At 34.9% G+C, this 24,654-nt stretch overlaps 1 protein-coding gene across 3 annotated transcripts in view; it reads right to left on the minus strand.

Annotated features, from left to right (window-relative positions):
• CCDC178 (coiled-coil domain containing 178) overlaps window positions 1-24,654 on the minus strand; it is a 431,956-nt gene that overhangs the window by 125,455 nt on the left and 281,847 nt on the right. For 2 of the 3 annotated variants that reach the window (XM_039257381.1, XM_039257380.1), the window contains one exon: window positions 21,947-22,096. The exons of the other annotated variant lie outside the window; for it this stretch is intronic. In XM_039257381.1, coding sequence (XP_039113312.1) covers window positions 21,947-22,096 — 150 coding nt within the window. The remainder of the gene's footprint in view (window positions 1-21,946; window positions 22,097-24,654) is intronic. 3 annotated transcript variants of the gene reach the window in all.

The following is a 24,654-nucleotide window of genomic DNA, read 5'->3' on the forward strand; positions in this document are numbered from 1 at the left end:
TAGGGCAGGCAACTAAAAAAATTAAAAGCAAAAACCAAACCAAACCCAAACATTATACAGTGTGGGGTAAATTTGGAAACCTAAATAGTGAACATGGTTTATATCAGATAAATTTTTAGAATATACACGTAGCAATCTTATGGCATAAGGAAAGGAGCTAACATGTCTTCAGAAACAACTTATCTTATTGTTAGAGAGTAATAAGCCATTTGGAAAATATGTTCATTGATGTATGAATTCAGTAGCATAGTCATCAAGAAAGATCGGGAATTTCTCTTTCTATATGCAGACCTTGCTTGTGGCTTACCTGTAAGATATGGAATAAAATTTCTAAAATCTCAGTCTACTTAACTGCATTGACTTCAGTAGCGTGGCTTATGCCAATTACCAATGTTTTTAACTCTCACATTCATTATTAGAAAGAAAGTTAAAGTCAGTTAATATATGGATAAATATTAAAACCAAACAAAATCATCTCAAGAAATAAATGAAGAAATAAAAGAAAAGATCCAGGATGAAAAATATCCCAATAAGAGCTGGAAATTCTTCTGACTTAGTAAGATCCTAACAATAAACCCTTCAAAAACTCCTTCCTGTAAAGACAGGAGAAATAAAGCCAGTTGTGAAAGTAGTTTTGCCACTTTTCTATAAATCCAAGTGGACCTGAATTTATGTGATGCTCACCCTTCAAATAAATGTTTTCTAGTGACATGAAGATTCAGAAAATGCTTCAACAGCAATAACTGGGATGGACGCTGTGTTGTAATAATTTGGATACACTTGACTAATGCAGTTATTTGCAATGAGGTTGGCTCAGTGCCCAAAGCAGTGAGCAAACAAATATAGCTCGACAATTGTTTCAGCCTTCCAAGACAGCCAGAAAGATTTTTGCTCGGTCCAGGGGGGCCAGTGGTCACTACTGCAGACTCTGGTCATCAACATTGCCTCGGATATATTTTTAAAATAGTCTTTGTTAAATTCACCAATGTGCTTTATGTAAAAATGCTGGTGAGGCGCGAGCATTTTTAATCAAATTAGTATGCAACATAAGGCAGCTGTGTATTCAAATGGGTTTTTTAGCAATTTGGTTGTTTTCCTTATAATAACAGGAAAGAACATTTTGATTTTGAAGGTGACAGAGGCAATATTACCAGAATTAAACAATCTGAATTAGCTTTTTCATGAAATGTAATATGTTTTATGCTTTTAGATGGGATGCTCCACTGCTTTCAGATGAGCCTTCCACTGTCACAGTCAATGGCCAGGAACAGAATAAGCTCTGGAGGTAGGATTATCCTCAAATTTAATTTTTTTTAGAAGAAGCTAATGGCAAATGTTTCTAGCAAACTTTAGGTTCATCTATGTTATAACTAGAGAACCAAGACAGGATATTAAAGGAACAGATAAGTATAAAATTAGTAAACAAAGTTTGACATTTTGCTTATTCTATGAATTTAATGCTGAAAATGAATATAATCCCTAAAATCATAAACATCATGCATGTCAGACAAAAGCTGCAAAATTTCATTTCTTTGTCAACTTAGGTAAATTCAGAATCTAGTACATAAGAGGGTAACAAGATTACGAATTTAAGTTATATGATAATGATTTTTTTTTTTTTACTGCAGAAAGTTTGCAACCAAAGCTGATTAAACAAGCAAAGAGAGGCTTTTTTGTATTATTATTATTGCTACACTTTATGTGGATTGGTATTCAAAACAGAACCAGAGTCCAACCACACCACTATACAGATGGGAAATTCTTGTTTGTATCAGTCAAGAGGAAACAAAAGCCCAGAGGAGGGTAAAAATACATGTGTAGTGTTTAAGGTATATTTGGAATTACTGAAATGATAGCTTCCATAACATGATTTATTACTCTCCAAAGTTAGCCGTGTGGTTTCGAAAACAAGCGAGTTTTTATGGTAGCCCCGCATAAACTAGTTTCATCGATCTTTAGAAAGCAGGATCTTTGACTTCTTAGCAACTGGAACTGCCTGCTATTGACATGTATTTGGGCAGGAAGAGGTACTGCTTAATTTTTAAAAATTTAAATGGTGATTGTGGTAAATCATTTCTTTGTTTGATCTTTGTGAACAGGCCATTGAAAAGTCCTTTCCTAGAAGATGCATAGGAACTTTACAGCCTAAGGCTGGAAAAATAGTGATTAATGTCAACTTAGCCCAGGAGTCATGTGATCTAGCTTCAAAAGGAATAATGTCGGCCTAATAGAATAATAAGTGCATGCACTGGGGACCACAGAGATGCTCTACAAATATTAGCAAGAGCAATGTGACTAAAGCAGGCTGCTAGTGTTCTGGATGAAAGGATTTTAAAGCCATCTGGTGTCTGGACATCAGCCTGAAAATCACAGGCTTCAATCCATAAGATAATCCATTCACATAGTCCACATACTGAGATGGCTTTCCCCGACAGATTTGTTCCATTATCCCAGATCAGTCCCTGTAACCTGTGGAAAGGTCTAATGTCTCCTAGATAATAATAAGAAGCACTTATTATTTCTTTTATGGGACACACTTATTATACAGATTCAAATAGTTCAGAGCTCCATACTGAGAGAGAGAAACAGACTGCAAAAATAGAGGAATATAGGTAATATTTTGTGATTTAAACTGTATTTCTTCTTTATGAAAAAACAAATTAAGAATAGACTTAGTCTTATGCCTTGTAAGAAAGGTAAGTAGCTCCCAAATGAAAGTTTTCAGAGATAAAAAATAACATGCAAGGGGGAATTTCAATTCAATTAACATTTATTGACAATACTTAAGAAGGAAGTAGAGACAAAAAATAAGTTATAGAGGTCTCTGTCTTCAGAGATTAAAGAGTCAAAAAGAAAATAAAGAAAATATGCAAATGATAAAACCTATATATACAGTCAAAGCAAGCCAAAAAAGTAAAATAATGCTTAATGTTTCAAAAAGTATTTATACTTCACATTTTTAACAACCTAAAATATAATTTAATTTTTTAACTTATTTGGATAACATTTCATAACAGCCTTGAATTTCAAAATTATATTGTTTCTTTAGAAAAATATCTTGTCTACTGGTACATAAAATAACTAGTATATAAAATGTTTAGGGTGTCATTATGAAAATGATTTTAAATTAAAATGTTAATTTTAATATACTACTTATTTTCCAAAACTTAAACTATCATATGAGAATATCTCCTTTAGAGCCAGATCAAGATAACGAGGCACCTGATGCTTTTGCCTTTTATATGTAGTTACCACATTCTCTATCCAGTGAAAATACAGCCCTTTCCATGATTAGTACATACTTCTGCCTTTCTCACTTAGATGAGGCACCTTGAGCTGAATCCATTTTATTCCTATGACCGATGTCTTCACATCAAATAAATAGGACAATCACTGAATATTTTTCATGTGAAAAAAATCCAATGTTATTTTTCACTTCCTATTCTTTGTCAGTGTTCTCTAATGCTTAATATGAAAAGGTTCTGCACTTACAATGAGGCTATAAGTTCAATGAGGGAAGGACACAGACTTCTAATTACCTTGAATTCCTCCTCCCACCACCTTTTGAGCACCTGCTATAGAGATAGGTTTACCTATCTTGAGTTCAAGAACTCAAGTTAAATAAATGGAAAAAAGAAATTGCCTTCTTGGGCATATATGCTTGTGCTACTTACTATGTGTAATTGAAATGTCAATGCCACCATTACCTGGCTTCTGCCTTTAGGTGGAGGAAGGAAGAATGAGAAGAGGCCATTTCGCTAATAACCAAACAAACATCTATGGAATACCACCTGTGTTCCAGGAAAGAGATGGAGTTAAAAGTAATTCCTATTCTCCAGGATTTACAATCCAAAATGCATGCAAGGATTCCTTAGGTTTAAGAATTTCAACAAGCTATCTTTTGATTCTACTTCCCCCATCTCAATATTTAGGCTTTTTATCATCTTCTCTCTGAGATGGTCATCAAATGTGTTTTCAAACTTAGGAACTGGAGTTGGCAAATTATCTACTTACCAACTAGCATTAGTGAAAAACTATTGCTAAGTGTAGCAGAGGCATAAAACTGTCCTTATTAAAAAATATTTTTACATTGGCGCCTGCTTTGGATTCTGTGTCTCCCCCCCCGCCCTCTGCCCTTCCCCTGATCTTGCTCTGTCTCACTTTCTCTCTCTCAAAAAAAAAAATAAACATTAAAAAAATATATATTTTACAGAAAAAAGAAAGCCTGGAAAGGGGGAGTATAATTGGGAGATAATCAGAATAGATTTTGAGAGAAGTAATAAATTGGCTGGAAGTAAGAAGATTAGGGAATTTTGACAGTTTTTCCTGAGAGAAAACTGGCAAAGATCCACAAACTGCCAATATTAAGAAGCTGGAAAATCTGATTTCATTCTAATTTGGGAACGGAAATAAGACAGTTAAGCATATAAGGTTGTAAACTTGGTAGTAAAGAGAGAGGCATCAGGATAAAGTAGATGAAGAGTAGACTCAGGATAAAGTAAAAAGCAAATATGCTTAAATCATGTATTATGAATAAATTTCCAATTTGTAGAACGTTATGGGCAGGATGAGCCCAGTTTTGTTAAAAGAGAGTCTGGAAGTGTATCTACCATAAAGCAAAAATGTTATCTTCCATGTTGGGATCACAGGTGTTGAGAAAGTCGTGGGGTTTTTGTTTTCGTTATTTTCCTCTCACTATTTTCCATATTTTCTGAAATAAGGATAAGTATAGGCAGAACAAAAGAAAAAAATGTAAACTTTACAGTAAATACATAAAGAAATAAATAAGCAAGGAGGCTAAAGGACATTTCTCATTCAGCCATGAAGTGAACGAACTGCAGGAGCCAAGGGTATTCAAATGACTGACCTGAGGGACGATGAGAAGACAGCAAGATTGAAAGGATCACGTGAATGCTGCTGGACTTTATTTCAATAAAGCACACACAGCATGGGCCTTAGAGGCAAAGTTATTTCGGTTATTTGATTCTCAGTTTACACCTACATAAATTGGGGCTATTTATGCCTGCTTCAAAGGGTTGTTATAAATAAATACTAAATCAAAAGCTGTTTATGAAGCAAGTAGAACAATAATGCTATGTAAAACACTATTGTGTTAGATCTGGAAAGATCCTTATGAATCATCCAGCCCAAGGTTTTTCAAACTGTGGGTTGTAACTCATTTAGAGTGATATCAATTTAGAGGAACCTACCTAACATTTAAAACATGAAACTGTAATGAACAGAAGAGAAGAGAAAATGGCACGCTCTATGTGAACATCAGAAATTGTGAGCTGTACACAATATTGTAAAGAACCATTTTGTCAGTTTCCACTCTTAGCTATATATCCCACAGAAATGACAACCTATGTCCACATGGCCGCTGACAGTAGCATTATGCAGACGGGCTGAAAAGTCCACACACTGATGATTTGGTAAACAACATGTCTACCCATGTAACGGAATATAATTCAGCAATAAAAAGGTATGAAGTAGCAAAATAGGATACAACATGAATGATTCCTGAAAACATCATGCTAAATCAAAGAAGCTAGTCATGAAAAAGCCATATATTGTACGATTTCATTTAAATGAAATGTCCAGAATAGGGAAATCTATAGAGACAGAAATTAGATTGGAGGTTGCCAGGGTTAGAGGCATTGTGAGCTTGGCATAATTATGAACAATTTTTAGAAACTGATAGGTAGGGGGTTGTGGAGTACTAAATTCTAGCAAAATATTTATGTAGCTTTAAAAAGGTAAAAGAATTAGACCTGGTCATCTGGGAAGATACTAGGAGAAATAATCAGTCAATTTTTAAACATCTGGAAAAGTGTGGATTCTGTGGAACACCAACAGGGTTTTCTAAATAGCAAATCATGCCAGGGCCCATTTGATCTTGTTCTGTGATAGCACAACAGGCCACAGAACAAGGGAAAATGATAGTGACAATCCATCTTATTTTCAGGAGGTCTTCGAATCTGCTTTGTCATTTTATTGATGAACTTGGGAAAAATATGACTTTAATCACATTATTTTTGGTAGGGGAATGTATAACATGCTTAAATATTCAATTTAAAAATAATACAAATTTCAATTTCAAGTTGCACTAATATTTGGAGGCAGCCCCCAGGAACTGGTCCTGGGGGCCATCTGGTCAACTGCTCTTCGATGAACTGCATTAAGTAATTTGGAGTGTGCTCGTCAACTCTCTTGGTAATTATAAATTTACTCAGTATATGTAAGACATAAAATTGAAAGGATGGAGTAATATAAACACAAAGAGCAGATACCTGGAAGAAATCTGTCTTATTAGAATATTGATCAACATTGTGATGCTACTGTGAAAACTGCCGACTGTCCACAGGAAAATCTTAACAGGAATAAGACATTCAAGGACTCAAAAAAATCATTTTGCCTTTTTTTAAACTGTAGTTAGCCAACATCAAAATACTTGTTCCCAGTTTTAGTCATTAATGCCATACATTTTCATGGGTTCAAAGATAAAGATTGGTTATTTTTGTGGTTTTTCAAATGTTTTGCCTTGTGTATGTACTCCTTTTGTAATTAGGGGATTCAAGCTACATTTTAAAAACATGGTTAAATAGCAAGTGAATAAATAACTTGGAAAAAAGTATGAGGATACCCCCCTCAAAAGTGTTTCAGGCAATAAAAAAAAGTGAAGATGGTGTCTGCAAGGAAATGACAAAATGAGGAGAATTATTCAGCCCATATATATATGGGTTACAAATACTTAAGAGGCCAACAAATACTTAGGAAGATATATTATGTGATAGTCCTTATACAAGACTGTCCTGTACATCTTCCCACATAATCTCCCTAGGCCTTCTATACAGAGAAAGAAGAAAGAGAATTGGAGGAAACAGATTGGCTAGGTGACTTTCCTAAGGTCTTGTCAGAGACAGAAGTCATACTTGATTTGGTATTTATTTCAGGTGTCTTTATCTACATGAAGTTTACAATGTTTCCTCATTTTTTAAGTGCATATGTGGCATCACCATAGAAAAATAAAATAGTTTAAAACTTAAAATTTATTAAGGGATGCCGTTGGGTTTTTCCTACTCTTTTTTTTTCAGCACTGATCCAAATTGTCATGTAGGATCCACCTTATCCTCGTATAAAGAGAGAATAATTCCTATTAAGGGTGTAATTACTTCAGAATGTGAAGATTATAAACCCCTATGACAGTAACTGAACCCACATTTTGTAATGAGAATTATATCTATTTTAAGTAAGCAAAGCAAATGAACTATATTAAAAAGAATTTACAGTAAGAGTTGAGAATATTTGGAATTTTTTCTGAACTGGACTTTTCTAGATTTTTTTTCCTGGGTGGGTGACTTTCATTTTTCAGAATCACATGATAGATACTTTGGGATGCCTGCTTCTTGTTTCAAGGGTCTTATTAACTTTTATTTTGTTTTTGTAACATACAAAGGTTTATATACCTATGTTATAAAATAATAAATGCTCACCATAAAAATAAAAAATAAAATAAAGGAATGAGGAAGACTGAAAATCATCCACAGTCTTAATATAGTCAACTTTTGGATTGCATCTTTCCATACAGATCAATAAAAATATAATAAAATCTAATACATATGAGAATACAAAATAGGAATCATACAGTACATGTTGAGTTATAACATGATTTTTAATTAAATATGTTCCCTGTTATTTATGTCATTCCTTTTAAAGACTGGTTAATACTCCACTGTATACCAATTCTACTATATACTTAAACAATATCTCTGAATGTTGAATATGCTGACATTTTCCCTCTTTATAAAGAACTATAGCCAACATAATTATGTGTATTTTTTTCAGACTCTTTCAGATTATTTTCTTACAAATTCCTAGAAGTAGAAATGTTGTCTCAGTGAGTATACATAAACATTTTGTTAGATACCCAATCAGGATCATCTAGTAATTGAAAAAAATATTTGCCAAGCACTCCTCTAGGTGCTAGAGTTGTGGTTGTGAATAAGATAATAAGTTCCTTGCCCTTATTAAGCTTAAATTCAGTTGGCAGAAATAGGCTATGAGTAAATGGACATAGAATAAAGTATCAGAGCATTAAGTGCTATGAAAATAAGCAAATACGGTGATAGAGTGTGAGTAGCCAGGGGACACCTTCAGATTAGGGGCACTGTAAAGGCTCTTTTAGGATGGAACTTTCAATATGATATTAAATAGGAAGAAAGAGCCAGGTATAAGAAATTTGGGAAAATTTACATCTGGAAGGATTGGAAATTTCAAGGATGGTGTACTCGGAATGAACAGTCAAGGATCAAAAAATAGAGTGAGGCTAGTGCAAAGTGGGGTTAATTTGTGAGTAACATGACAAGGAAGAGAATGGATTATGCAGTCTGGAAGTCCAGGACAAGAAATATATATTCTATTCTGAATGTGGTCACTAGATGATTTCAAGTCTTTGTTTTTTGAGAGAGAGAGAGCATGTGGATGCATGTGCATGCTTGAGAGGGGGAAGGGCTGAGGGAGAGGGAAAAAGAGAATCTTAGGCAGGCTCCATGTTCAGCTCAGTGCCCAACCAGGGTGTGTTTGTGTGTGTGTGTGTGTGTGTGTGTGTGTGTGTGTGTCCGGAGGGGGGGGGTGTAGTCTCAATCTTAACGATTGTGAGATCATGACCTGAACCAAAATCAAGAGTTGGCCACTCAACCAACTGAGCCACTCAGGTGCCCTAAGGATGATTCCAAGTTTTAATTATGGTATACATATATTAAAGTATACACATAAGTAAGTAGCTCAATAAACTACTTACAAACAGAACACATCCCCAGATCAGGAAAGAAAACATTACTATGGTTCCCTAACCCTCCTTTGTGTTCTCTTCCAGTCAGTAATTTCCACTAAGGATAAAGACTCTTCTGATCTCTATCAGCATAGATTAATTCAGCCTGTTTATATAAACAACAAAAAATGTACAATATGTACTCTTTGCCTTCTTTTCCTCAAAATTGTGCTTGTGCAATTCATCCATATTTATGCATCCATGCAATGAGGGAATGCAGATAAAAAAAGTAAATGAACCCTACTACTGAGCTCCGGACTGCCCTAACATTTGGAAGATGTACAGAAGGAGTTGCTAATATAGGAGATACAGAGTGTCCAGCGAGGTGGGAGAAAATTAGGGGACCACGGTATTATGAGCAAAACTCATTCCAAAATCTTTAACAAAAATGAAGCACTCTAGGGCATGTGGAATTAAATGAGGGTTTCTGAGGTGGTAAGTACTACAGCATGTTTGTATAATGATGGGAATAGTCCACTGGAGAGGATATAGAAGGATGGGAAAATTGTATGGATGATGGCTATGAGAAGGTAAAAGGGGATGGATTCAGGGCACAAGTAAAGGGCCTTATTTATTTTAGGAGTTGAATAAATAAATGTATATTTAATTGCTTTTAATAAGAAAGACACCAACCATAGAGTAAATACAGGTAGGTTGGTGAATTTGGTTATGGACAAATGAGCATTCTCACTTTTTCCCACATTCCCTACCATCACTGTATAATCCATCTTATTGATTTTCTAAAAACAGAGCTGCAAACTTGTATCTCATTTTAATTTGTATGTATACAATTTTTAGAGAGATAGAAACATTTATTTCCTATGTTTATTGGCCATCTGGTTTTTTAAAACTTGCTGTATTTGTTGTTTGTTTGCTCATTTGAAAATACCTTTCTGTTTCTAGCACATAAACAATAATTTGCCTGGATTCAGCATTCTTGGGTGTCTTAATCTCTTCTGTAATTTATGTAGATATTCTTCTGTCTTCTGTCATAAAACATTGAGAATATTAAGGCTAGAGTTAGTGTGATAATTTCCCTCTGTAGGCACTATGCTTCTTCTAAATGGATCCTTCTTGGAATTATTTCTTTATCCTTGATATTTAAAACTTGGTGAGGCATCACTAAAGCTAAGTCCCACAACCAGCTGGCTCCCACACATGCATGCTACACTGCTGTCGGTGCACAGTGGCAACTTCAGGTAGACCATCCACAGATAATCGAGAGAAAGACCTCTAGTCCCTGCATCTGCAGGTAAGAAAGATCCCATCCAAGTTAGGGGATATTGCTTTTAAGAAGTTCAGTCTTCAGACTGAAAGGGAATGACTGGTAGTCCTTACCTTGGTCCACACACTTCCAACACAGGAAGATATCTGGGGAGGTGGTATTGCCATAATTCCTTCTTATGCTTACCGTCACATTCCAGTACCCTCTTCAGAATGTGAGTTTCCATGTATCAGCACTCAGTATCCTTCTTAATTCTGTTCTAAAACTCTGTTGTGTTTGGGGGAAATTCTCTTTGTGAAGTGTGTTTGTCAGCTGCCTGTCTCTTTCAGCATTGATTATATAGTATCATTTCCTAGCACCATAGTGAATGTGTGTGTGTGTGTGTGTGTAACTCTACTCGTGCTGCCACGTCCTCCAGAATCTAAAGCTTGGTGCTCTATCATCAACTTTCCATAGAAAGCTTTGCTTCCTTCTTTATTCTTTGCTACATGCTGCCTGCTGCTTGCAACTGCTGCTCTCTTTCTGTTTTTTAACATGAATGGCCTGTGTCTTCATCCTCATTTTGATTGCATTCTCTATATATGATCAGGTACATCTGCACTGGCAAATACATGTTCTGCAGTTTGAGGCAATGGCAGAGGAATTTTAAAGTCTGTTTAGATAGAAAAAGAACTTCTCTGCTTAGATCTCTGACCACTGACTAAAAACATAAATGATCTGCTATTTCCTGTATAACATCATAATATCTCTCCATCAAAAAGTATTTCATTACTAGCCACTGCTTCATCATACGCCCAGGGTCACAGATGTTACAAAATCCTTACAACTGAAAGGCCTTTGCATTTAAAGAGATATAATGGTGCACAGGATGAATAATAGGTTGAGCAGGGTAGAGAAAAAGAGTATAAGAGAAACTATGGAATAGTAGAAAGTCCATGAGGCTGAGCCTAGTGGACTTGGGTTTCAATTCCAGCACTGTTTCCACTGACAAGTAGTGTGGCATTAACTTATAAAGCACCTGTTATGGGTTTTACTTTTCCTCTCCCCTCAAATTCTTATATTGAAGTCCTACCCCCAGGATCTCAGAATGTGACTGCAATTAGAGACAAGCTTTTCACAGAGATAATGAACTTAAAATGAGGTGACCGGCTTGAGTCACCCAGTCTGTGGTACTTTGTTATAGTAGCCATTCATTTCCTAAGAAACAATGGGAATATTTTCAGTTGTCTTACAGAGTTTTTATAAATTAAATAAGAACAATAGGATAACAATGAGAACAGTATCTGTAACTGACTACGTTATAGCAGGTGCAGGGTTCAATGTTTTATACTTATAAAATCATACCATTGGTGGCAGTCACATATGAGGTATGTAATGGACTATTTTTATTTTCTCTTATTTACTGCAATGGAGAGATGCTTAAGTGAAAGTATCCTCCAATGGAGAAGGAGAGATGCAAAGATAAAAGAAAGAAAGACAGAGAGAGAGAAAGAGAGAGAGAGAGAGAGAGAGAGAGAGAGAGAAAGAAAGAAAGAAAGAAAGAAAGAAAGAAAGAAAGAAAGAAAGAAAGAAAGAAAGAGAAAGAAAGAAAGAAAGAGAAGGGAGGAAGAAAGGAAGGAAGGAAGGAAGGAAGGAAGGAAGGGGAGTCAAAGAGAGACAGACAGGAAGGGTGGGATATCTCATAAAAGGTGGAAGAAATTAACACATTGTCAGGAAAAGAAGAAAAAACCTTTCAAAGGCTCCCTACAGCTGAGGGTAACAAACTCTGAAGTAGTAAGGGACCAATCAGTACCTAGTTCTCAGTGTGAACAGAGGGGAACACAGTTTTCTTATAAAGTGGTTTTTAGGTATATTTGGCCAAAACTGTCACAACACATCTAAGCTTTCATTTCCAGATGATGCTGTAGTTTGCACAGTGTCTATGTACAACTGTTCTAACAATATTAATAGTAAGAATGGAGAAAGGTTATCATGAAGTCATACATAGTACTGTATTGACTGTTTTTATTTCCTTTTTATCCTTTTGAGTTACTGACACATTATTGCAGCAAAACATATGTAGGGTCAATTCATGCTGAATAGTTATTAGAAACCATGATAACAAAAGTCATTACACTGCAGTTCAGTTTTGACAGTAAAATTTCTGCAACATTATCACAAATCCTCATGCATTAGTGCAATGATCCTTACTATAGTTTCATATTAGAATCAAAAGATTGCTGTAGCATGCTTGATACAAAAAGTCAAGCAGGCCAAATTCTTTTCTGCTTTTACAGATAACATTTTTGTTCTTTTTCTATGTACATCAATGCAGATAGTAGCTTTGTTTTATACACTTTTTTTCCAATAACCTATGAGTACATTGCATATCTTCTTTAAAATGAGGGTTTATTTCCTTGAAAGACCACACAATTCTGATTACCAGCACCAAAGGAAATAATTTGAAAATGATTTTACATCTGACACAACTTTACATAATTCCTTTTTTTTTTAAATTCTTATTTATTTATAGGAGAGAGAGAGAGAGAGACAGCGTGAGCAGGGGAGGGTCAGAGAGAGAGAGAGGGAGTGACAGACTCTGAAACAGGCTCCAGGCTCTGAGCTGGCAGTCAGCACAGAGCCCCACAAACCACGAGATCATGACCTAAGCGANCAGGGGAGGGTCAGAGAGAGAGAGAGGGAGTGACAGACTCTGAAACAGGCTCCAGGCTCTGAGCTGGCAGTCAGCACAGAGCCCGACGTGGGGCTTGAACCCACGAACCGCGAGATCATGACCCAAGCGAAAGTCGGACGCTTAACCAACTAAGCCACCCAGGCGCCCCTACATAATTCTAAAACTATATTATTCACTGCACTATTATCTTTCCTCTTTTTAGATAACGTGTTGGCTGCGTGTACATTTTTTTTTTAATTGGTGATTTACTATGATGGAACAAGATTTAAAAAAGGAATCTGTCATATTTAGGATTACTTTGATAGGAAAGCTATTGGAGTTACCCTTCATCTGACAAAGGTAAAGTGTTTTTAATGCCTATATGTTCACAATATTTTTCCATATTCCTTTATTAACAAACACCTAAAAGGTCAGATTGTACAAGTAAAATAATTATATAATTTTGGTAATTTTAATTTCCTCGGGTCCATTTCTTTCTTTTTTTAACATTTATTTATTTTTGAGAGAGAGAGAGACAGAGAGAGAATGAGTGAGGGGCAGAGAGAGAGGGAGACACAGAATCTGAAGCAGGCTCCAGGCTCTGAGCTGTCCGCACAGAACTCTAGGCAGGCTCGAACTCACCGGCCCTGAGATCATGACCTGAGCTGAAGTCAGAAGCCTTAACTGACTGAGCTACCCAGGTGCCCCTTCACAGGTCCATTTCAAGAAAACAACAACAACAAAATATATAACTAGTGCTTAGTTGCCTATATGTCAACTAGTGCCTAGTGAATTGATTAAGGAACCTAAGAAAGCTGAATAAATTCCTTCTTAGTTGGAAAATCAGATTTATATAGGTATATGTCGAATATGGATAAGTAGGAACACATTTCACTAGATACAAAATATGTCCTCTGGAAGTGTGGCTATTAATAAAATCCTGTTTAGTTGTGTCACATTTGAAATGATTGTAGATTGCGTGGAATTGTTTTACAATTGCAATGTGAGGAGGCCAGATCCCTTCAAATTAAAATATTGAGGACTGTCATGGTGTGTGTTGTTTTTATTGTTGTCTTCTCCATCTGTGAACTTTCACAGACTTCTTCAAGGTGGTTCTGATGACATATTTCTTCTTTGGTTCTTTCTAGGAAATTTCTGGTTGTTACAGCTATTGCGATTGGGCTCTTTTAATAAATGTATATGGTCTTATGATGTTTTTTAGTACAAGGTTTTGATGTAACTCTGACTAACCTAAGTTATTGCTAAGTCTATCCCTCACACCTCAAATATGATTTCCTATTCTGCAATCCTCTGTCACAGTTTTACCTAACCAAGGTGGGTTCCATTGCTCTATTCCTTCTAGCACCTGTGTGCATTTCTAACTGATTATCATAATGTCACTATTACCCTACCTTTCTGACCTCTCTCTTTTTAATTCACACTATAATCTCAGGTTGCATAAATTATTTTATATCTATTATAGGCTAGAAGCTTTTCTATAATAGTATAGCTAGACCAAGAGTTTCTATAAGAAGTAATGGATATATGCTTACCTAAAGAATAATCACAATATCAGAAGTCATATCTTCTATAGAAAGCCATATCTTTCACAAACATACATACAGTTTGTGAAAAACTATTGTAGGTGCTTTCCACTTAAAATATATATGTTATGTTCCATGCAGTTATTGAAGAAATTTAAAAAAATACATATAAAAGCTGGCAAAGCCTTGTGCATAGTAAGTACTTCACAAATGTTAACTATTCTGAAATGCTTTTTACAATAATCCTGCTAGGGAGACAGTAGTATTTCCATTTTTTTCAGAGAGTCAGAGGGATTTAAGAAGTTGTCCATAGATATTCCTTTCTACCTTTAATAAGAGTAAAACTCTGAGAAAAGAACAAATGACCTACAGAAGACATTTAGTATATGAATATGCATTTTCTATATTAATATTCATGTTAATAAGTGATTATAAGATACAGTTCTGTAGACTTGAGGAAAGATGACTTTAGGAAAGATGATTACAAGAGCAGTTTTTTCAAATGTTTATGTCATTGTGATGCATATGTGTCGTTCAAAAGTAAAAAAAAAAAATCATTATACTGATACTCCCACAGAATTGCAAATCAATTGCAGTTCTAAGTCCTGCATTAGGCAAGTGTAAGTAGAAAATATACCTATTTATAGGAGGTACATATAATAAACATTTTACTTACTGTAATTTTTAAATGGTCTTTTAATGATTAAAAACTACTATGTCATTTTATAGCTGCACTATGACATTTTAAAAAGTCAGAGTTCTCGGTCTGTATGGATTCCAAAGAATATAACCTATTTATTTGAAAATATTTCAAGTTTTTCTAGGGCTTTGTAAATAACATGAAGAATACTTTATTTACTCCCATTTAATAGTTATAGGTAAGCAAAATTTCCTGAATGTGTGATTTTATGACATGAAATCTTCTCTGATTCTCTATAGAATAATATTTTGCAAGGTTTAATCTATTAAATATTGTCAGTTGTAAATAGGTTTCTTAAGAAAGGGTTCCAGGCACCACAGGAAAGTCAGGGTTATCAGAATCAACAGGTTTCTTAAAATGGGATTGTTCAGAATCTTTAATATGCAAATGTGGTTTAAGTATTTAAAAGTAGTTATAGTATGCAGTGTGTCATATACATATATATGTAAAATATGTATATGATAAGCATATAATATATCTACCATCATCTCTGTATCTGAGGTTCTTTATGTATGTATTAGGGTTTCTTAACCTTAGCTGTATTGATATTTTAAGCTGAAAAAGTTTTTGGTGTGTGTGTGTGTGTGTGTGTGTGTGTGTGTGTGCACGCGTGTGTGTGTGAAAGATATTTAGCAGTATCCCTGGCCTCTACTCCTTAGATACCAGAAATACCCCTCCACAAATCCCCTGCTGTGATAACCAAAAATGTCTCCAGGCATTTCCAGATATCCATATATCCTGAGATCACTTTTTTTAAGTTTATGTATTTATTTTGAGGGAAAGAGAGAGAGATTGTGAGAGCAGGGGAGTGACAGAGGGAGACAGAGAGAAAGAGAAAGAGAGAGAGAGAGAGAGAGAGAGAGAGAGAGAGAGAATCCCATGCAGGCTCCACACTGTCAGTGCAGAGCCTGACACTGGGCTTGAACTCATGAACCAGGAGATCATGACCTGAGCTGAAATCAAGAGTCAGACACTTAACCAACTGAGCCACTCAGGCACCCTGAAATAACTTTTACTACAATAGCAATTTGCTGCAGAGAGGAAGTGCTCACATGGAGATGATGAGCATGTCCAGGGCCTTTTGAGTAGACACAACATTAGAGCACACCACAATAGCAATAGGAGGGGGCTATGAAATGATTACTGTAGTACAGTATATACTGCAGTTAATTTCATAAAGTTGTGACCTAATAATGTATCTTGTTTATTGTTTACATTTCTCTTGGCTGCAGATGGTGCCATGTATGGTTTGTAAGTATGTTGTGTAAGTTTTGATATGCTGTAACATTTTAAAACAGGTTAGTGTATATTTTGTGGTAGTAAATGATAAAATACACTAGTATCTACATATAGTTTATGTGTTCATGACATATCTAGCTTTTCCTTAATTTTTTGATATTTTTTGGGCTACATGGTTCATCTGTGCGTGTTTTCAAGTTGTCACAATCTCAAAAAGTGTTTCCCAATATATATAGTGAGAAAGGTCTACGGATAATTAGTCCTGTGCAGTTCAAACCAGTGTTGTTCAATGATCATCTCTATGTATGAACATTATACCTTGAGTGTCTTTTATATATCAGGGATGCCATCACATTCTAGAAATCACTTTTAAGCTCTTGTGGACATTTAAAACTGCTTGTTGCTGTACAACTCTACTAGATCACCTTCTCAAAATTGCTTGAAGGATACATAAGCCTACAATTCACTCAAAACTGGTACTAGACTGAAGAGCTGGTCTGATTTAAGCTAAGCTGACTTTTCTAAAGTATTGGCCAGAAATAAACATTTAATTTTTGTTGTTTTTCTTACAGAGTTTGGAAAACAGAAGGGAGACTCACTGGGGTAAAACAATAGAAGACCAACTATCTACTCCTGTCTTAGGATCACAAAAGCTATTTAGAGATTTCTTGAGAGCTCTTCAGAGAAAAGGGCCAGTAGAAATTTAATGCAAGCTTATTAGTGTATAAGGTATGGCAACTCCTCCTGAACAAGTGTGTGTACACGTGTGTGTGTGTGTATGTGTGTGTGTGCGATGAAACTAATTAAGAAATTATGAATTTCTTAGCAAAGGAATACATTTCTATCTACATTGAAACAAGCACTCAAAAATTACTACTCAAAACCCGATTTTATATATTTTAATATTTGCAAAGTAATAAGCAATACAAACTACTTATGAAAAAGAGAACTAAAATAGCTTTCACATTTCCTTAAGAAAATAACTTTATTACTGGAATTGACTGACTCCACATAAAATTGATGTAAAGTGAGTATTAGAGGAAACCCATGTTTTAAAACTGAAAGAGGCAAGAGAAAATGTGCTAACAAAATTTATGGATGATATATTATGTTTGAGAATTTAAAATGGAAACTTTGTCCATTGAGACTTAGGTGAAAGAGATTAGATAGCAAAAATTCATGATTTTTCCATTGGTGGAGTGAAGAGAGGATGTTGTTGGGGTCGGATTCTATGCTCTATACTAGAAAAAAAGACCCCTTGGTCTCTGGGGATCAGCATGGAAGCTGAGTGGCATTTTCCTAAGCCTTTTATTGGATCGAAACAATGGATAGAAGTACAATGGATGATTGATAATTTATTTTGAATAATTGAATGAATGATGAATGAATGAATAGTGTTTGAACTCTGCAAGTCCCAGAAGTATCCCTTAGAGCTCCAAAGTAGTTCTCTGATTTATGTCCCTATGTGACTCCTTAATAAGCCCAGGTTACTTGAAGGTGATTCCAATCTGAGTGTACCCACTGTAGTTACTCTTACTACTGTCAACTACTGGTCCACTCAAACCTTCAAAAAATATCACATGCTCATTTTACAGTTGGTTGGAGAGAATATTTGAAGGTAAGTTAAGGCAGCTGTGTCCTAGGCCAGCTTTTTCCTAACTAACTGTATATATGGTAAATCACTGAGCCACTGTGGCCCTAAGGTTCCTCACTTGTGAAGTAATCTTTTATTTTACTTTTTTTTTTAATGTTTATTTGGTTTTGAAAGACAAAGATAGAGAGGGGGAGAGACATGTGAGTGGGGGAGGGGCAGAGAGAAAAGGAGAAAGAGAATCCCAAGCAGGCTACAGGCACTGTCAGCACAGAGCCCCATGTACTGTTTGAACTCATGAACCATGAGATCATGACTTGAGCCAAAGTCAGACGCTTAACCCACTGAGCCACTCAGGCACCCCTATTTTTTTTATTTGTGTGTGTGTGTGTGTGTGTGTGTGTGTGTGTGTATGTGAAATAATCTTTTAAAGAAATGGGTAATATTTCTAAGGACATATCCAGTTCAAAATTTTTACAATTTTAGAATTGCAAACATTATCTATAATCCCTGTAAAAATTAAGTAATTTATAATAAATGGGTAGTTCTTTCCCCACAAGAAAATCATCACTGAAAACATAGCTTCAATGAAATAAAATTATAAAAACAATTAGTGAATCAAATAATCTGTTTCAGATGGACACTAGTGACAAAATGCATGACCGATGTGGCTTTTACATGTTTTCTAGAGCCTGATGAGACATATAGGATTACTTAATAATGTTACATAGTACAGGGGTATGTCATAGTTATGAGATGGGTTAGATTTCTGAAAATCCTGTTTGATTCCCTTCTTAGTCAGTTCCTCCTACTCAGGTGACCTTGTGCACACTCAGTCTCAGCTCCATATCTTAAACTGGAGATGACTATATTAATAATAATAACACAAATTTTAGAGGATTACTGATGGGCATTACAGAGATAATGTGTGCAAACTGCATGGCACACATACAGGGTCCCTTAAGTGCAGGTTAAGTGCTGACGAGTCAGAGTCATCTAATGATTTGTATTCCCTTAGAATGAAAGTACTGAGAACTGGAGTAGGCAAAGGTTAAGAACCACAAATGATTCACAGCAGAATTAAAAATATATTTTAACCAGTTTTGATAGGGATCGTGTTCTCAGCCAACAGAACACATCAACATTGGCTTGTTTGCTTTGAGCTTACCTTTCTTGGCAGACTTAAAGAATTGGAGATGGCAATGAAAACAAACAGGATTTTATCAATCTATTCATGGATCTAAATATTTTGAAATATTTTTGAAATCTTTTAATGAAAATGATGAACATGTCTATTTTTACACAGAAGTACAATCTGTTTTTCAGATATTTTTCTTTTATTCCCCTAGAGTGTTATTTTCAATTTTGATTTTTAGATTGGATTCTATTCTATCACTAGCCATGAACAGGGAAGATAAGAATTTTTCACAGTCATTTTTGTTTGTTTCTGATTTTTAAAGGGGGAAATATTCATCACTGCAAAATTTTAAAGTATAGGAAAATATCAAGAAACATGTGCAAAGGAAACAGACATGATCTTATCCCCAAGAGTCATACTATAACATTCTAACAACTGAGGGTTGTAAATAAAATTGTGTTAAGGAAGGGGACATTATTTTTTATATTGAATTTGTTTTACAAGCTTTCTTTGCTACTGTTGGCCTAAAAATACAAAGAAATATGAAAGTGTATAATTTGTGTAGAGAGAATAATACTCCTTAAGAAGCACAAGCATCAAAATATAATTATTTGCCATGCCAAATGGAATGTATGTCCAGAAGCAATAAAGTTACTATAAAAACAGGAAAATAATACACAAAATTCCTTCAAGTGAGATCCATTTTATATGACAACAAAATTAAACAAGGGAATAAAGATTGAACGGTGCTTTTGTGTATCCAAACTAAAGTGGTCAAAGGACTAAAACCTGTAAGATATATATGCGGGAAATGCTGCAATATCAAAGAAGTGCACTAAAATATTAAAGGTTTTTTTTTTCAGTTTTGATGGCCAAATTCCATCCTGTAAGCAGTGCATTAGACGCTAATGACATACGATTTCTCACTGACAGATTTAACAGCATCAATAAGGCCTCTCTGTCCATTGCAGCAAATTGATCCTACATGACACTGACAAGGGCAGCCTGCACTTAATGACCTCCATCGCTGAAGGATGGAAATGAAAAATGATTGGAAGTACAAATAAATCTTTGAAAGTTTCCCTGAAACAGGTGTGCTAAAAGTGATTCGTCTGAGGGATCATCGCAAATATAAACTCAGTCTCCTAGCATACCTCACTGTCTGTTCATACCAGGGTCTCACGCCTTGGATCTTGAATCACAATTTGCTCTAATTCCAACATCAAGACAATTTTATTCCTACTATGGAAATACTGTGTTAGCAACTCTCTTAAAGGCCTGATTTCCTCACTATTTATGCAGGTATCTATTTGTCACTTGCCACCAAAGGATTCTAAATAAACTGATAACAAGTATACATAATATTTATTTTTGTTTCCCTCCTGGTTAGAAAAGGAAATACAGTATACCCATTGATTATTTTCTCCTCCTCAATTATCAGGAACAAATAGAACATGTTTAGCCTCAATAACAATGTCAAATGCATGAAGTGATTGGACAAATGTTCCATTGATGGCCTTCCTTTGAATCCTGCACATGGTTTGAAGACACTAAGATTTTGACATATCATTGTATTATCATTTTTTTCACAACCACATTTATTTCTTAATCTACCTTGGTTGTGCTACTAATTTTTAAGAGAAAAATACATACTCTCTCTTTTAACATATTCAGAAGCTTTAACTCACAGGAGAGCAGATAGATAGGAAACATAAGCAGCATACCAGATGAATGTAATAGTTATGTATAATTGCACAGTATCCCTTTATTTTCAAAAGCAACTATGGATATTTCCTTCTTATTACTTATCAGTTTTCCTCTGAGGTAAATCTTATTTCACAGATGAGAAAACTGAGGCCAGAAAGGACAAATAACTTGCCAAGATCACTGAGCTAGTAACTGGTAGGGATGCACTCAAATCCTGGCCTTCTGTCTTCCCAATATTCCACCATAAGGAGGGATAAATAAAATACTGGAATTTCAAACTAATAATTTATGGTAGAGTAATATGGGTGACAACTATAAGAGAAAGGATTCATTAGCAGTTTGCCGGTTCTTATGACTAGGTGAATTGTTAAAAAAATAAGCATGTCTCTATATTTTGAAATTTATTTTATTTATTTTTTTAAATTTTTTTAATGTTTTATTTATTTCTAGGGGAGAGAGAGAGAGAGAGAGAGAGAGCGTGAGCACGGGAGGGTCAGAGAGAGAGGGAGTTACAGACTCTGAAACAGGCTCCAGGCTCTGAGCTGGCAGTCAGCACAGAGCCCGATGCGGGGCTCGAACCCACGAACCGCGAGATCATGACCTAAGCAAAAGTCGGACGTTTAACCAACTAAGCCACCCAGGCGCCCCTATATTTTGAAATTTAAATTCTGGGAAAATACAGAAATTCAAAAAGAAATGATCATTCTTGTCAATGAGTATCTGGAGAAGAAAACAGAGGAAGTGGCCGTATCTTAACACTAGTAATGGAGCTTTCTCTTTCCTTTTCCATTTGTGGTGTATTGTGTATTTTACTTTCATATTTTTATTATTACAGAATCTTTTACAAAATATATGAGAATTTCTAGTGATTTCCATTACACACAGAGGGTCATATATCCTCCAAGTTTATAATTAAGACCCTATTAATTAAGAAAATAGAAACCAACATTTGAAGCCCATATACCATATGGAGGATTTTGAGGCATATGGTGAAAACTTACCTATAGATAGAATTGAAATATGAAATCTATGATAATATATTTAAATCTATAACTATGAAAAACTTGCTATTCCAGGTCACAATAAAGCAAATTAGTATAAAACAGTGGATTAGAAAATAAGTTTTTTCATTTCTCAAATATCCATTCAAAATTTCACTTCAAAGGTAATATTCACCAAAAATTTACAAGAAGAAAATATGCCATTTGGTGGCATATAAAGGACCACCATCAGTCATATAAAAGCCCATGACTGCTTGTTACTTTCTGCAGCACGTATGTCAAGTAAATCATTATTAGAAAAGGAATAAGAAAACCTACCTGTTTCTTATCTCGAATTGAACCAGCAAGTGATAACTCTCTATCATATAGATTGAAATAATTGTCTTTTTCAGTTAAGAAAGTAGTCTGTAATTCCTGATATTCTTGAGCTAAACGTAGATTTTCTTTCAGTGCATCATCTTGTATTTTCTAGAAGATAAATTAATATATATACTTAATTAAAGTCATTTTAATTTCCTTGAGTTTTTTCAACCTCATTTGAATCATCTATAAATATTATATTATATATAATAGAAAAATATTAAAGTCAAAATGATGCTTCCTCTGACACCAACATCCTTCTTGAACTTAATAATTTTCTTTCTTGATGCACTTGGTGTTTTTTCTTTCCTTTTCTTTTGAACACTGATTTACCAGAGTCTGTCTGATTTTTGTTCTCCCTCTTTCCCTCACTTCTGTCCATAATGCCTTGGGAAGGATTCAGTCCTGAGATCTCCACTCAGTGTCACAGGAGCCTTCTTCCAGTTTCCTACCCCCTTTGCTTTTCCTCAGTGCTCAAACAGGGAGAAGACCCTTAAAAGCTTAGAATCCCATTTTCTTTCTTTTTTTAAAGGAAAGAATGTTTATTTATTTTTGAGAGAGAGAGACAGACTGACAGAGAGAGAGAGAGAGACAGAGAACAAGTAGGGGAGGGGCAGAGAGAGAGGGAGACACAGAATTGGAAGCAAGCTCCAAGATGTCAGCACAGAGTCCATGTGGGGCTTGAACTGTTGAACTGTGAGAGGATGACCTGAGCCAAAGTTAGAGGCTTAACCAACTGAGCCTCCCAGGTGCTCCTAGAATCTCATTTTCAAGAGGTTCAATGCGGTGGCACTCACTGAAAACAGAATTAAAGAGTGAAAGACAGAGACAAAGAACTCAACATTTAGAAGCACCACCAGAGAGCCATTATTTGCTCTTAGTATATTGTAGCTATGTTAAAGGTTAAATCTGTGAGCAGTTGAGAGCTTTATAACATCTCACAACTAAAGAAATATATATTAAACCTAATACAAACCCCTTAGAATATAATTTTTGTAATATTACCAATTGGAAAATTAGGGGCTACCTATCATTTTAAATGAGATGTATGAATTCAGTTTAGTTTATGAATTCAGTTTATTTACATTTCTACCACATACAATTTTCTCTGGTGCTTCAAAAGATACAGAAATTATCAACAGCCTTAAATATTTTCAAATCTGTTAATCTAGTAATTCATTTTATGTAAATTTATCTAAGCAAAAAGTCTTATTCATTACAACAATTTGTACAGTAGCAAAAAGTTTTCAAAGCACATAAATGTGGATTAATCATGATGATGATAATGATGATTAAATAACTAGATATAAAAATAACCATTGTGAAGCAATTAGAAATGTTTCTTTAGGAAAACTGCCATCACATCAAACCTTTAGTATAAGTTGTTAAAAAATATATTGCAATGTGAGAATGTGCATAGATGAAATGTAATTCAGCAGAAAATTGCCTGTACAAATATTTCTGTATTTACACAGTTGAGGATTTATTAAGGTCAACAAACATATTTCTCATGAAAGCCTGGTATCCATATTGATCCCTAATGATGAATACTATGTCATAGCTGTTCTTCAAAAAGCCAAAATGATGAACTGAGAGCCATTTTAAACGTCCTTGTCCTAATTCTGGCACAGTAATTTCAAACTTTAGAAACTTTTATCTAATAAATTCACTTGAAATCACATAGTATAATCTTTTGGTAGGAGGACCTAGTATTCATGAATATTTTACTTTGGTGGGGATATTTTTGGAAAAAATGATTACAGTTGATATCTTAACAACTTACTAAAATCTAAGCCTCTAGTGATGATGTTGGATCTTTGATCAATGTTCTACTGAAAGTAGGACAAGGAATAATTTTGAGTGTCCTTGTTTATTTGATTTAACATAAGCACAACCCTGATACCTGAGGTATTCTACTTCTTAATTAAATTTCTTTCAAGCCCTAGATGGCTCCTATAAATAAATCTTGCATTAGAGAGGGGTGTTACAAAAGTTGTGGGATTTGCACTAAACCTACTAAATGGCACTTTACTAAGGATATATTTGGCACTTTATGCTTTGCTCACTGTGTAATATGCAGTTTACTTCCAATTTCTGTATGGCATCAGTTCTTACTGCTTCATATGCCATAATTAGAGTAGATATCAAGAAATCAAATTGTACAGTTATGTCAATGAATCTTCAAAAAAATTGTCACATCAGTCATGATCTTTTACATTATCATTTCTCAGTAATGAATTTATAGAAGGATGTGCCAAAGCACTACCTATTCCTTGAAAGTCAGTGACCTTCACATGTGCGATGAAGTCTCAGGTTTTTAAAAACTTTAAATAATATTCTACTGACACTTTTTGAAAATGTTTTTTATGTTCCACCTTACAACTGTGGTACCACCTTACAACTTTGACTTGTTTAATTTTAACCAATATTGTTATAACATGTGAATGGAACAAAGAGGAAATGATACTGGTGGAAATATCTCCAAGGGAATCAGTGCTACCACTACTGTCACTGAAGAGCTTATAATAGATTAACAGTAGAAGATATTTAATAAGGGCACAAAAATTGGGAGTCAGCAATATAAAAGGAGAGAAGAAAAGAGAAACTAAGAGAAGATGGCTTACACACTTTTAAATTCAATTCCTGCTGAGTCTTTTTTAAAAATT

Source organism: Hyaena hyaena, unplaced genomic scaffold, assembly GCF_003009895.1.
Source record: "Hyaena hyaena isolate Hyena2069 unplaced genomic scaffold, ASM300989v1 scaffold_616, whole genome shotgun sequence".
NCBI classification, from domain to species: domain Eukaryota; kingdom Metazoa; phylum Chordata; class Mammalia; order Carnivora; family Hyaenidae; genus Hyaena; species Hyaena hyaena.